General features: G+C 39.7%; 1 protein-coding gene across 3 annotated transcripts; it reads left to right on the top strand.

Moving 5' to 3' along the window:
* The first annotated feature begins 2103 nt into the window (after positions 1 to 2103).
* samd4b (sterile alpha motif domain containing 4B) lies at positions 2104 to 14563 on the top strand. Of its 3 annotated transcripts, none has more exons than XM_086261906.1 (13): positions 2104 to 2126; positions 3584 to 4096; positions 4233 to 4703; positions 4859 to 5101; positions 5239 to 5348; positions 5670 to 5756; positions 6108 to 6381; positions 6626 to 6711; positions 6950 to 7065; positions 7310 to 7502; positions 8009 to 8135; positions 10183 to 10266; positions 11580 to 14563. In XM_086261906.1, the coding sequence occupies exons 2-13, from the start codon at positions 3901 to 3903 to the stop codon at positions 11606 to 11608; spliced, it is 2016 nt and encodes a 671-aa protein (XP_086118032.1). In that variant the 5' UTR covers positions 2104 to 2126; positions 3584 to 3900; the 3' UTR covers positions 11609 to 14563. The 3 variants fall into 3 exon arrangements, with proteins under 3 accessions (XP_086118032.1, XP_086118030.1, XP_086118031.1); XM_086261904.1 differs by lacking the exon at positions 2104 to 2126 and adding an exon at positions 2262 to 2562; XM_086261905.1 differs by lacking the exon at positions 2104 to 2126 and adding an exon at positions 2569 to 2861.
* Positions 14564 to 14624: the final 61 nt, after the last annotated feature.

Here is a 14624-nt window from a genome sequence, read left to right as displayed (position 1 = left end):
ATACCATATGCACCATATACACGCACACACTGAAAGAATTGCCAAAAAAGAAAAGATCGCATACACTTTCATTAATATGAAGATGATAGGTCATTATATTTATTCATGTAGGCCGAAGACCCAATTAGTTAAACTACAGGCATGTCTTAAAAACATAAAGACCGGATGTCCCATAATCATCTTCTCCTAAATACCAACTATATTCTAACAGAGCAATTATAACAGAGCACTTCACCTTTTTCAGACTGTAGGCTTTCTTGTGGTTCCTAGGGTATTTAAAAGTAGAATGTGGCACAGAGCCTTTAGTTAGAAAGCCCCTCTATTGCAGGATCAGCTACCAACTTGGATTTAGGAGACATACACCCTCTCTAGTTTTAAGATTAAACTCAGAACTTTCCTTTGTGATAAAGCTCATAAATTAGTTGGGGCGGGTACAACTGAACTTGAACCATGCCGTTTACTGCTGCAGGACTTCCTGTGATACACTGTGGTGTGTTGAGCACTTCTTCTTCACCCACCACTTTTCCCTCATTACGTGTTTATATATTACTGCAGCATGTCATTCAAATGTTGTCTTCTCTCTACCTTAGTCTATGTTCTGTCCTATCTCCTTATGCTCTGGTTTGCTTTTCTCTTCTCTTTCTTCTTTTCTCTTTCCCCTCACCTCCCAACCACTTGTGGCAGATAGCTGTTCCTCCCTGAGCCTGATTCGGTTAGTTTCTACCAGTTAAAAGGGAGTGTTTCTTTCCCTCCCATGCAAAATGCTTGCTCATAGGGGTTTGTATGATTGTTGGGTTTTTCCCAGAATAGTGAAGGGGGTTTTCTACCTTGTAATATAAGGTGTTCTAAGGCCTATATTATTCTAATTTGGTACTATATAAATAAAGCTTAATTGAACTGAAAACATTTTTTAAGATGATCTAAAGGATCATCATCTAAAGATCTGTCGAACCTCGTGAAACTCTGACATGTCTTAAAGACCTCAAAGTCTTCTCTGTGGACTGCTAAAAAGATAGTCACTGGTTAAACTGAGGAGGAAAAATAAAAGCTAAAAGCTTGTGGAAAAAACTTTAAATAAAAAAAAACAACTTATAAATATGTAAGAACAGAAGGATGAAAGTTTGCTTTCTTTAAAAACGGTTCAATGACAGCACATAAAAAAATAGAATGGAAAATGATTCTGATAAAGAGATGAAAGAAAGTTTTACATTGTTGTGAGGCATCAGTGAAATGACACTGGACAGATGTGATAATGGAGTCTATATCTACTGTATTTTATATTCAGGTTAAGTTGCTGTTTCTTGTCTATTGCACATTTTTAACTGTATAGCACCTGCCATTTATATCTTACACAGTACTGTCCATACACTCAGGATGGTGGGTCAATTCAAGCATGATCATATGTTATCTTTGAATATTACATTTATAGTTTAGTTTAATTTTGCCAGAATATTGCCTACTTTTTGGCATTTTTGTATTTTGTATTTCGACTGTTCTCTATGTCGAAGCACAATGTGTGGTCTTTTTTGCACTATGTATATGTGCACACTGTGGAACCTGAGCTTCACAATTTTGTCTCTTTGCATACAGGTGATATAACAATAAAATTCACATTGGCTTCATCTGTATAAGTACAGTGAGAGAAGATGACAGAATAGCATACACTACTCAGCTACGACATTAGAAACAGTGGCAAGTGAAAGAATACCATTAGTCATTTTGTTAATAATGCAGTGTTCTGCTGGGAATCATTTGGTATTGACATTTATGTTGATGAGAAAACTGATTTCAGCAACCACACACATAAGTGCAATACAGGAGCTTAGAAAGGCTCATCGAACAAGCACGTTAGGTTAATTTAATGGTTCTTAAACTCTGGTGGTGGCCCCACTGGTGGGACATAGAGCCACAGCAAGTGGGATTTGGACGACCAGAAGCTAAATATAGAATAAAACTACGTTGAATTAATAAAAACACAAGTTTTTTCTTCTGTCTTTAATAACTGGTACAAATGTGGGGAGTGGGCTGTGTGGGCGAGTGTGGTGTGAGGTTGTCTGTCTCTGTGATCAACTAGAGACCTGTTCAGGACGCTATGGGATAAGCAACATTTCCCTCGCAGAGAAAACGTAAGAAAATGTATATATCTATCAGATATATCAGATAGATAATCCACCTCAGCCAGGGTCTTCTTCATATTTATAAGATTGTGGGCGGACATTAATATTGCGTGCGTCGTGTAGACGTATGACGTTGTGCCCACGTCTTACGTCAACTTAAAATCGAAGTAGATTTCTCCTGGCGTACACTCCTTATTTCTGTATTGTAACTAACATTTTTGTACATAAATTCTTTAACATAGTATGCTTAAAGCCACAGAGGCTCACCACTGTACAGGAACCTCCTTAAGGAGTACTACGCATGGGACCGAAAGCTACGCTTCTCAGCTAAGCTAACGTTGCTGCATCTTTTAGCAAAACTTGCTAGCTAAGAAGCTAACGCTACCGTCGAGCTAGCAATGCATTACTACTAGCCTAGCCCGCTAACCAGTGACAACTGACAAAGGTAAACAACAAATCTTTTGAGTCTCTTCAGTTTAAATCGTCACTTGAGTAACTTAATCTTGCTATCTGGCTAAAACCTCTGGCCGATCAGAATAGCGTTTTAACATTCTCGTTTTTACCGCTAAGACTAAAGTACGAGGCGGAGAAAAGGGGCAGCAACAGCGTCAACGAAAAACAATACAAATCTCGATCCCTCATCACAGACTAGGCCAACCGAGCTAACTCAGCTAACCGCTATTTAATGCTTAGCTGCCGGGTGTAATATTCGTCTGTTTTAGTCTAAGAAACCCTCGCAGCAAGGTGAGAACCGGAGCTTTCAGCCGAGCACCCAGCTTTGTTCATAAAATCAACATTATAGCTCATACTGTTACAGGTGATAGCGTTTGCAGTGCTGGGAGTTAGCAGTTTTGACATGTAACCGAAGTTACCCTTGCTCGTTAGTGATTACATGTCTGCGATTCATTTTCTCTGTAAGAGAAAGCAGTATTAGTTTCTGTTAAAAAGAGGTATTATTCACTTATGTTCTTTGAATAGCGGACTTTTTTTGCTCTACGTTTTACTGACCCAGTCTCTTATTGATAACTGTGTTGACACACCTTTTGTGAATGGCTCGCCTGTATAATGATGCTGTGACTTAAGAAGCATAGACCTGGGAGAGGTCTTTATAATGCCTATAATATAGCGGTAGTCTGTTTTATTTGCACTTTGTGCCATAATCTCTGATTAATGATCATGATATAAGATTAGACCCTCATTGTCAGTTATTTTTTCCTCTCCCTGAGGTTGATGATCCATTGGCATGATCTAACAGAGTCATTACTGTTACCTTGTTTGCAAGGTTGAGGCAATAGATTACTCAACTGCCTTATTTTAACATAAGCTACTTCTGGCTGCTCCCTTGCAGTGATGTTACATTTAAGAAGTTTTTCCTTGTATGCAATTTTAGAATTAATGTGACAGTTCACCGAATGTCTAGTTTAAGTATGCAATGTGGTTTGCTTTCTGTGTTTGTTTTGTAATAGGGTGCAGATGATCCAGAACACGCCGGAATGAAAAAAAATATTTTCCTGTTTGTGTGATTAGCCACTACAATTGACACTCACTTTCAGCCTAAAGACATCCTGTGAAAAATCCACGCCACATCCCTCGCTGAAGTTTCTCCTGCATCTGAACCATGTGAGGGTCCCTCGGTCCAGTCTGAGGGGAATCCCAAGACTGTTGAAAATACAACCCCGCTGTGCGGGGCTGGACTCAACCCATCTGTGTCTGAGCGAGCAGCCTTTCCTGTAGCCCGCTCCCTGTTGGCACATTCTTTTTCTCCTTACCAAGGAGACGCGCCATGATGTTCCGAGACCAGGTAGGTATCCTCACAGATTGGTTCAAAGGCTGGAATGAGTGTGAACAGACAGTGGCGCTGCTGTCCCTCCTGAAAAGGGCATCCCGCACCCAGGCTCGCTTTCTACACATCTGCCTTGAACACTGGCTGGCAGACTGCACTGACATCCACATCCTTGAAGCTGAGGCCAACAATGCAGGTAGCTGAGAGCTTAAGTGTTATTTATTATTAATTACTTTATCATTACAGCCATATTAATTGTTTTTCTAAAATGAAAGACAGCATATATTAAATAATAAAATGTTAATCACATGTAAAAATCTATTTGTCGTTAGCAATTGTCAGCCAATGGCACCAGGAACCAAAAGAGAAAGTGGTCTCCTTGCTGTTGTCCCATCTGCCTCTGCTGCAACCACGTAATAGTGAGGCCAAATGTGAGTACATGAAGCTGCTGCAGAAGGTTTTGAGTCACACTATTGAGAGTAGCCTGTTTGTGGAAGAAAGCAGGCAGCTGCTATCTTATGCCCTCATCCACCCTGCCACCACACTGGATGACCGCACATCTCTCGCCATGTGGCTGAACCACCTGGAGGAGCACCTTTCCAGTGGGTATACACCACGTGCTCCATCCAGCCCCTACCACCCACGCCAAGGCTCAGATGAGTGGCCCAGTTCTGCAGAGTCTCTGGACCCCGGCCTTGTTTGGCACGACAAGTCTCCTTCATCCAGCACACCTTCAGCAGGCCAGAACGGACACATGTCATTCCCAGGCGGGATGTCCTCACCTATTAACAGCAATAATACAGGTAATATTTGTCATTCAACTCTCATTTTTCATCTTTTGGGAAAACATAAGAAGTGGTTTAGTAAAAGCATGAGTTATCAGTCATAAGCATATCGACTGTTTTACAAACAGTTTTTTTTTTGTTGTTGCTCATATCTGAAATGTTTCCCTTTCCAGGCCTTTGTGGGCAGATGCAGCCCAGCCCTCAGAAGAAGTCCATGTCCATTATTTCTTCCAGTTCCCAGGCTTGTGGGTCTGAGTGGGTTAGCCAGGATGACGCAGTGGGCCGGCAGAACTTTATTCCGACAGATCACGCACCCCTTTCGCCCCAGAGCAGCGTAGCTTCTTCAGGCAGTGAGCAGACAGAAGAACAAGGCTCTGTTCGCAACACCTTCCAGGAGGATGGTAGTGGCATGAAAGGTCAGAGTTCTTTACCTAACCAGTCCAAGAGCACTCCAAGCTCTGGTAAAAGCCATGCACAGCCAACAGCTGGGGTGATTTTAAGCCAAAATATAATGTGACTTTTTTTGTAACTTTCCCCCCCCTTTTTGTTCTAGATGTTCCTGCATGGTTGAAGAGTCTCCGCCTTCATAAATATGCATCACTTTTCTCCCAGATGACCTATGAGGAGATGATGATTCTCACAGAGCAGCACCTGGAGTCACAGGTTTTTAAGCCTCCTTTTTGCATACGCTGGCGCCAGGCTTTGATTATTCTACACTCCTTATCAATTGTGAACATTATTGTCCTCAAACCTGATGATACATCAGCTCTCAATGAGGCATGAAATTAAACAACGCACCCTACAGTTATATCGACCCAGTCGCACATACAAATGGTGCGATTTTGCCTCTGCCCCTTGGCTTTAATGAAACAGATGGTGATTAGGTCTGTTATTTAGTAACTGTATAAATTGCCCAGTGTTCCCTCAAGAAATGACTTTCCTGCTTCTTATGCCATCTTGCTATTTTCTCTCTCTCCTTTTTAGAACGTCACTAAAGGAGCACGACATAAGATTGCCTTGAGTATCCAAAAACTGCGAGAGAGGCAGAGTGTGCTCAAGTCTTTAGAAAAGGTAATTCAAATCGGATAATATTTTTCTCAAGCTAAAAAAAAAAATAGCAGTGGTGCTTTGTCTTGATGAATTTTCAATTGCACTGATCAAAATTGCACTTGAGTATGTACTTGGTGACAGTCATGTGATTTAGCTCCATTGGGAAATTCCCAGTCTGCTTGTTGGCATAGAAACATGGAGGAGGGCTGGTAGGAATTCAGTGTCTTCCTGTAAGACATTTCAGTGGAGCAAACGTTTGCTTGGCTACAGTCTCAATCTGGATTTCCAACTTGGAAATCAATCTTTCCGCTCACAACAGCACCCGTAAAACTTAAGCTATCATATGACAATGATGTCGTCATCTCTTGTCAGGATATTTTGGAAGGGGGAAACCTACGCAATGCCCTCCAGGAGCTGCAGCAGATCATCATCACACCTATTAAGGCCTACAGTCCACCCACTGCAGCACAGACTGCTTCAGACACCACCACCTCACCTTCAGATTCTACAAAAACAGGAACGGATAAAGAGCCGGCCCCAGAGGGCTTCCAATCCAACAATCCACCTCCCTGTGATGGAGATTCCTCAGGTGCACCCATCTCAGATGGTGACATTGCTGGACAGTTCACTCGTGTTATGGGTAAAGGTAAGAATACAGTAGAGGTTTTACGGAGTAGATGAAGGTTGCTAATTAGATTGGTGGCCAAGTCCTTATTGGAATCTCTCTTACAACTTTCTTATAAAAGCTATGAATTTAGATTTCATACCCAGGTCAGGATATTGTATAAAACAAAAATACTTAGAATAATCCATTTTCACCAACCCCCATTAACAGAGATCAGCAGGTATCACTCATACTGAAGGGTACTGTGGCTTTTTCCCCCCCTCAGTTTGCACCCAGTTGCTGGTGTCAAGGCCAGATGAAGAAAATATCAGCTGTTACCTTCAGCTAATTGAGAAGTGTCTGATACATGAGGTAAGAAACTGAAGATGAAGCTTTTTCTCTGTTTGCTCATATGTGTGGATGCAGTTGTAAATGGAACTTGTGACAACCTTAAAACACAAATATAATGCCTTTAAAAAGATCTTTTTAAAAAAGCTTGCCTGCTTCTTTCTTGAACTGAAAAATAAATACAGATTCCAAATGCATTTCCAGAAATCCTGCTAATACTTTGTTCATTATTTCACTCCTTTTTGCTGTCTTGTTTTGACAGGCTTTCACAGAAACTCACAAGAAAAGGCTGGTCTCCTGGAAGCAGCAGGTCCTCAAACTGCTCCGCCTGTTCCCTCGGAAAGCTATGCTGGACATGCCTGGGTACCGTCAGAAAGGGTGAGAGTGCTGGCCTTCTTTTACCTTTGATCTTCCTCTTTAGCAGAAGAGCTGTCACATCAGTTTATTGTGATTCTGGATTCGTCTCTGTTATCTGTTAGCTTGATTTTCTTTCCCTTCTTTTTAGTTTCCTCTTTTCCTAATTGAAATTGCTGCTGTCATTTCTTAAGAAATGGCTGTAATAGTTCAACAATCCTTATAATTTCTAAGGCATGTTTCTCTGGTGTTTGTTTTGCTACTCCAGCTGGACCTATGGGTCCAACTCCCTCCCCACAGCAGGTTCTGTAAGTGGAGGTGTAGGGCGTCGCGGCCAAAGGCAGTTCCAGATGACCCCTCGTGGACTTCCAGCTGGACGCATGTGTCTCCCAGCTGGTATTGGGGGAGCTTCTCCACGGCACACTCTCACTAGTCCTGCGCTGACAGGACAGGGTAGACAAGTCAGTATTTTAAATGTTATAATTATATTATGACATCAAGTTGTAACATGCATTACTAATTTTAACTTCTATACAGATTAGATAGCCTACGAAAAAATCAAATATTAAAAGATTTAATGACTTAAAACCAGTTGTTCTCAAACTGTAAACCCCGCTGGTGACAAATGGTGAGCTAAGTGGTGTAGAAATGACCCAGAAAAAAATAGTGGAACAAAGTTCAATTAATATGAACTCTGTGTAGGGTAAATTTGAATAGTTTTGTGAGAAGGTATTGGTCAGTATGAAGCACGTTAAAACAGTCATAATACATCTTTGTTCTGAAAGCAAAAAAACTGCCCCCAAAAAGAGGTTTAATCAGTACAGATTTGACAGTAAAACTGGTTTCATAGTTTTATATAATTTGAGTGTTTTTATTTGAGAACCTAGCTGAAGGTTTAAGAAACTTTGCCAGTTTTCCTGGATAAGTGATGTTTGTGTAAGGAGAACTTGTGTTTTCCAATATATAGAGCCTGTGGTTTGCCAACCCTGGAGGCAGTAACAGCATGCCAAGTCAGAGTCGCAGCTCTGTACAGCGGACCCACTCGCTCCCTGTCCACACTTCCCCACAAACCATGCTCATGTTCCAGCAGCAAGGTATATATATATATATATATGCACTAACCCACAAACTGTCATAGTGCTTGTTTAATGTACCACATTCTGTGCCAACATGTAAACACAACCTTCTTGACATCTTGGGATTCCTGTTTACACTTTATAACACCTAGTTTTACCTACATGTTCTGAAAGTATTTTTTTTTAATGCCTAACTGGAAATGGCTATTGGAATATTTGAAAGTTCTGGATCTCAGTCTGAGTTTTGCAAGTAGAACAAGCTACACAACCTCTGTGAAAAAAAAAAAAAAAGCAAAAAAAAAAAAAAGCTATGAATTGGTCAGATGCCAGAATGGAGAGTGTCTCTCCCTCTGTGCCAAGGACAAACTAACAAGACGGCTTAGCAGCATGTTGCAGAAAACAATCTGTCGCCTTGTATAGTATACATAACCTTTGGTTGCCTTGTTTTGTGTGCCAGATGCCAGACGTGAGCATTGCAAATTTACCTGTAATGGATCTGTCGTGTTTTAGCAGAGTCAGCTTCGGATATTTCCATAAAGGAGTGTGTGAAAGCCAGAAATGTATAGTTCCACAGACATGAACTCAGTATGGTTATAGTTTCAGTGTCTACACTACACAAGAAACAAAAACCTGAAAAATACAGCATTTCTAATTGACTGAGTCCAAATCTGAATCTGCTTTAAGATTGTGTTGCATTTTTTAAACGATCGATTGAATAAATGTTGGAAATATTTAATTGCAAACTAAAGCTTGGTCCTGCACAACAGACCATGTTTCCTAATTTACTGCACTTCAGGCAGCTTACTGCTTATGAACAGAAGCGTTCCTGAACTGCTGACCTTGTTATGTTTGTGATTCAATGCTTAAATCTGTATTTTCAATATAGTGGCATCTACAGTGATCTGCCTCTGACTTTCCTCTTATAGCATGTTGTTTTTGTTGCACGCTCTTCCTACACTTCATTTAGTGTAACAACATGCCTGCATCCATACATCATACACCTTATTTTTCATTTCTAGCTTTAGCATAGAAATTTCAACAACAAATTTCCCACGTGTGGGACTAATAAAGGTTATCTTATCTTATCTTATAACCAGTCAAAGCAAAATAAGGTGTTAAAACATATATGCAAGTAAAAAGGGTGTGTGACAGCAGCCAGAATTATACAGCATGATGTAGGACTCTCAGATATAAACCTTTTTATTATTTTGGAAGTTTTGTTCCTCAGTACAGAGACAAAACAAAACTATTGTAGCATAATATGTTCTTTGAGTATCCCAGAGGATTCCTTATAAAGCTGTCTAGACATCACTGTCAGCCAAACACCTAAATGCCTTTGTGGAAGTTCAACTTTCAAGCTCCGTTTTACTTCTGCTTCTCAGACCAGTGTTGTACTATCGATCATGTCTTTATTCTCTTGAAACCGATTGAAATTTACATCAGAACTTACATCAGAATACATCTAAAGCTTTGCAGTCACAGTCTGCTTTTTTAAGTAAGTGAAATGCTAACTGATGTAAGAAAGAAAAGAGGATTGCAAAGGCAGACCTATATCTCACTCTTGAGTTAAACCCCCCCCCCCCAACTGTTTGTAAGTATAAATTACATTTCATTAAACACTTTTAAAAATACAGTAAAATGATGTTAAACCTTAGACTTTTACACCATTTATACAAATTCTTGTGCCAGTTACCTCCATTTTTCGTAATGTTCATAGTCGTTTCAACCGAATTAAACACTATCTGTAGATATGCCTTATGTTGTTTGTTTAGAAAACAGAACTACTCCCTTTATTAGTGTTACTCACTTCAATTTTAGATTACAGCACCAAGGTGAGCTGAGCATAAGCAACCTTGTGATGATGATTCTTTTGCACACTGTGTTTTTGCACATTGTGTTTCAATAATGTAATCTAAATGTGAGTCAGGCAGATTAATCTGCGTTAATGCAGATTTTATATATAAATGTTTTTTTTGTTTGTTTGTTTGTTTTCTAAATTTAGTGTAGTGACAGTATGTCATTTCCTAACATTCCTGTGGACTAATAGTTTTATTCATTTCCTCAGAATGCCAAGTTCCAGGTGCTGACCTGGAGATCAACCCTACGCTGGAATCACTGTGCCTCAGTATGACAGAGCATGCCTTAGGGGGTAAGTGTCAGCAACTTTAAATGGGACACTGGTTGGCAAACGTGTACACAGCTTTCAGTTAGAGCAGAAGAGCAGGGGTGGACAGCCCACGATCCCCTTAACTGTCACTCCTGCAAGCTTTAAAAAACAAAATAAAACAAAAAAGATGTAATCCTGTAATCCTTCTTAATCTGCAGCTTTTTTTCTTTTATTGTTTGGTAGGAAGAGCTTAAATAGATCTTTTGATATTGAAGGTTGCTGACCCAAGAACTAGTCAAATGGGAGAAAAAGAGCCCTTTAAACAAAAGACAGTGTAAAAAAATGGATATACCCAGAGAAGTTTTTACTATTGTTTTTTCAGCCACAAGCTACCTTACATGCTTCACAGGGTCAAATTTTACTTTATCCGCTAATGCTAGCAGGCTTGATTAGAATGTTGCATCTATAAACTGTATGGGTGCATCTCATTTGAGGTAATTAGTGCCAAGTAAGACTAATAAAAACTAGAATTTCACTCACCAAAACTGAAATAAAAGAAGCCATAACATTAGTCAGATAATCCACTGAAAAGGCTCCAACAGCATAGACACAATGAACAGTAGTGGATGAGGCCTAGCAGACTTGATCAGCTCCAGCTGCCTGTGGCAGGACACCTGTCTGTCAGAGTGGCCACACCCCTGACTCAGTTATTCAAGTGGATGAGTTACAAAAGAATTCACCCCATTTAGAGTGGGATCAAAGCCAGATTGTTTTATGGTTATTAATTCTGTTTGACATTTTAACACGGGGGGGTCTGTGCAGTGCTCTATTTGGAAGAGAAACTCGAGTAGCAATTAGAGGAACTGCACTGCCACTTCTATGTTGGCTTAATTTTTAAGCTCTGGAGGTTGCACCTGTGTTTCAACATCAGTAGCTCTGTATAATTGTCCAGTATTGTGGTTGTAAATAATTTATGAGATGCATGACTTTTGGAAAATTTTATATTTTCATTCCTTTAACTGATGCGGCTAAAGTTATGTTCTGTTTTGGCTTTGTATATCTTAAAACAAGGATGCATAAAGGGCCTGAGGGCCAGAAGCAGCATAAATCTTAATAGAAATCTGCAGATTGTCTGTATACTGGATAGTATGTGTTAAATCAGTGATACTGCAAGACAGAAGCCAATTTAAATTTCATAGGATTTAGTGTTTTTAATTTTCTTAATGTTACTAATATATGTATCTAACAGTAAGTTTAGCAGCAGGACAGTGACATGCCCCTTCAGCGATGCCATGCTTATCACATTGTGATTATAAATGTAATGTACCTTAACGTGTCTCTGTTCTACCCCTCAGATGGAACAGACCGGACTTCAACAATATGAAAAGAAGAAAGGAAAAATACACTTCATTTGAGGCCTATTCAGTTCCTCATCACCCAGCACAAAGATAAACGTATGCTTCAGAAAACCAGGCAAAGCAGTCACTACAAAATGACAAAAAAACTGTGTATATGTTCTCTAATATTTTTGTACGTTATTATATACAACTAAGTTTATTAAAAATGGAATACAGATGATTATTATATTGCAGGACAGAGAAAAAAAAGGTTAACTGTGCAAACTGCTCCATGTCACCTGCAGGACTGTGGCATGATCTGCAGAGGCTCAGTTTGCCGTTGTGAGAGAAAAACAGTAGATTGGTGCTTTCATAAAGGGGTTCCGCCCTATGAGTTACTCTTCTTTTCCTTCTGCCTTGGAATAAGGCTTTCTATCCAAAACACACTGACAGCAACAGCCTCTGCACCATATAATGTGTAGATTCTGAAGATTTCCAGCCAGAGTTAAGGCACTTTTAATAAATGAACTTTGATATTAGGCACTAAATGGTATTTGGCTCAATTACACACTTACTGAGGTTCCCCTTGTAGTCAGGTGCTGATATACAGACACCAGTATGCTTTCTAGCCACCGTAATCATTCTTTAACCTGTGATAGCTGGGGCTTTTGTTGGTTGAAACTTGGTCAGCTTTCCTTGGTTCTTTTTGTCATCTCTAACGAGCATGTTTTTGTGTCAAAGGAAGGAGAGAGATGACAAAAAGGCTTGAAGAACAGCTTGTAATTCAACCACAGGTTTATCCTTTCTCTTGGTTGTTTTTCCCCTGAACATGTAGTCAAAATAGAAGTGACTCTCCTCCTCTAAACTTCTACCAAGCCAAAGAGAAGGGTTGTGTGACTGTCAATTTGAGAAAGACATTTATAGTGAAATGGTATACTATTTTTTAAAAAAGAACAGCGGTTTAAAGAATTTATACCAGCTGCAATTTGTCTCTGTTATTTTATGCCCTACTACATAAATGATGATGAATCTCATTTTGTGCCGAGGAATCCCCAGAGGGGTGAGTAAGGGCTGTGAGGTTTGTACTGTGAGAGCTGATTTGATATTGAATTGATAAAAGCAAGGAGCGCAGAGTGTTTTCAATTTACAGTCTAATGCCAGGCGAGAAAACTAAATGAAACCCATCTCAACCCTCTGGCCCCCTTATAATTGGCTTTGGAAAATGAAGCTTGATCTCATAATAAATGCTATGGAGCACAGCGCCTCACCCTCGCAGTGCCCTCTTCCTCAAATGGCCAATGTGATGATTTGATGAATCATACTTTTCAAGGTGCTTGACGATGTCCATCTTTTTTCTGTTTGTGTCTCAATGTGTTTCAGTCTCAGAACCCTAACATTATCATGTGGTATCAGTGTTGAATCAAAAACTGTCTTATACAGCCTCTGTCTGTGAATGTGGCAGAGCCGGAGGTGCATGTATGTGTAATATGGTCTTAACTTTTGGATCACTTTTGGTTGCAACATAAGACAGGGATAACCATTCAAATTATTATTTCATCAAAAATAGGAGGTCTGTCTAGTAAAGATGGTTATTTACAGATATCTTTTTTTCAATTGTATTTTTTACTCTCCCTTGATATTGATAACTTATGCTTATTTTCTATAATCGCATGTTTTGCCACACTAATACCGCACTGTTGTAGATAGAGGGCATGGTGGTTGATGGTGCCCAGTGTCACCGGAGAACAGAAATCTTGCAACTAATGTTGTATGTTTATATCGCCTAAATGTCACTGTTTACATCTCTCTGGGATGATGCCAGATTCATGTTCTGTGATGTCATGCATAATCCATTGTCTCACAATCTAACACATTAAAGAACTGAAGCCTTCTCACACCTGAGCAGGCTGGGTAGATCCCAAAAGCAAGTCTTCTACCCCCCAATCCATGGACTCCATATGAGTTGCAGTAGTGGGTTTTTTGTTTGTTTGTTTGTTTGTTTGTTTGTTTGTTTGTTTTCAAAGGTATAACTATGTGAGGCACTTAACAGCTCTTTTTTTGTTTTTGTTTGTTTTTTTGTTTTTTGGTCATGTGGTGGTGAGAAAGAATTGTTTCTCAAACCTTGTGATTAAACTGTTTAGCTGTCATGTTCTCATAAACTGTTTATGTGGTGCCTGAAATTCTCGCTCCAGCATCCTCAGCTTTTGTTTTAATAATGGTCATGAGAAGCATTCTAGTCATAGATTTCTTCAGAGCAGGCTCTTGGGATTATCTGACTTGTTAAAAGCATCACACTCATGCCCGCAAAGGACTTTAGTGAGTTAGCAATGGTGGCTTTAAGACTTCTTTCTTTTATTTTTAACTCTTCACTATCCTGTATACCAACTATGTTGTTGCAGATGGCTCAGATTATCCTTCTCATGGCCTCTGTTGCTTTGGACAGCCTACTTGTTACTTCAAATAGACACAGAGGTACAGTGCGGCAGATTTCTACAAGAGTGTGTGTGCGTGTGTGTTTATAAAGATGATGCAGCAGGGGGGTGACAATGCTTTTCTGAGCCACATAATCATGATGTGATTATGAGTAAACTGAACACTAATAACTGGCCAAGGAATATGTTTACTCCATGTTTACATTCCAAGATGCGTGATATTAGTTGAGAAGTGCATGTATTAGTTTCAGGCTGGTGTATTTTAACATGCCACGCACCCACTACGGAGGTACAGAGCCTGTGTCGCATGGAGACGTCTACCAAGTGGTCCTGAGACCATGTTCATGTCCCAGCATGGCTTTATTATTGAATTAATGTAGCCCACCAGCTGCATATATCTATCTTGTACCAGTTATATTTAATTCTAAAACTCTCCCCCAACTTTTTCTAATGTTTTATGAACCTTTTTGCATCACATGCTTACACTCTACTTTTTTACTGTCACTCATATGTGAATGGTCTGAAATGCAACATCCGTCGGATCATTGACAGTCCAAATAAAGAGGTTCAGTTCTTTTGCAAATTAACTTGTGGTCTGTGTTTGTGTCTGGTTTTTTTTATTTATTTTTTT

Source organism: Aulonocara sp. 'chitande type north' Nkhata Bay, linkage group LG14 (assembly GCF_057382095.1).
Source record: "Aulonocara sp. 'chitande type north' Nkhata Bay isolate Kocher_YH1m ecotype deep benthic linkage group LG14, A_spYH_male_GT1.1, whole genome shotgun sequence".
NCBI classification, from domain to species: domain Eukaryota; kingdom Metazoa; phylum Chordata; class Actinopteri; order Cichliformes; family Cichlidae; genus Aulonocara; species Aulonocara sp. 'chitande type north' Nkhata Bay.
This window is presented reverse-complemented; position numbering and strand designations above follow the sequence as displayed.

Bases quoted from the DNA above. Each gene is read 5' to 3' on its own strand.
- samd4b (XM_086261906.1), top strand. From the start codon at position 3,901: ATGATGTTCCGAGACCAGGTAGGTATCCTCACAGATTGGTTCAAAGGC. The intron at 5,349-5,669 runs GTTTTTAAGCCT...TCTCCTTTTTAG, and splicing joins AGCAGCACCTGGAGTCACAG to AACGTCACTAAAGGAGCACG. The intron at 8,136-10,182 runs GTATATATATAT...TCATTTCCTCAG, and splicing joins GCTCATGTTCCAGCAGCAAG to AATGCCAAGTTCCAGGTGCT.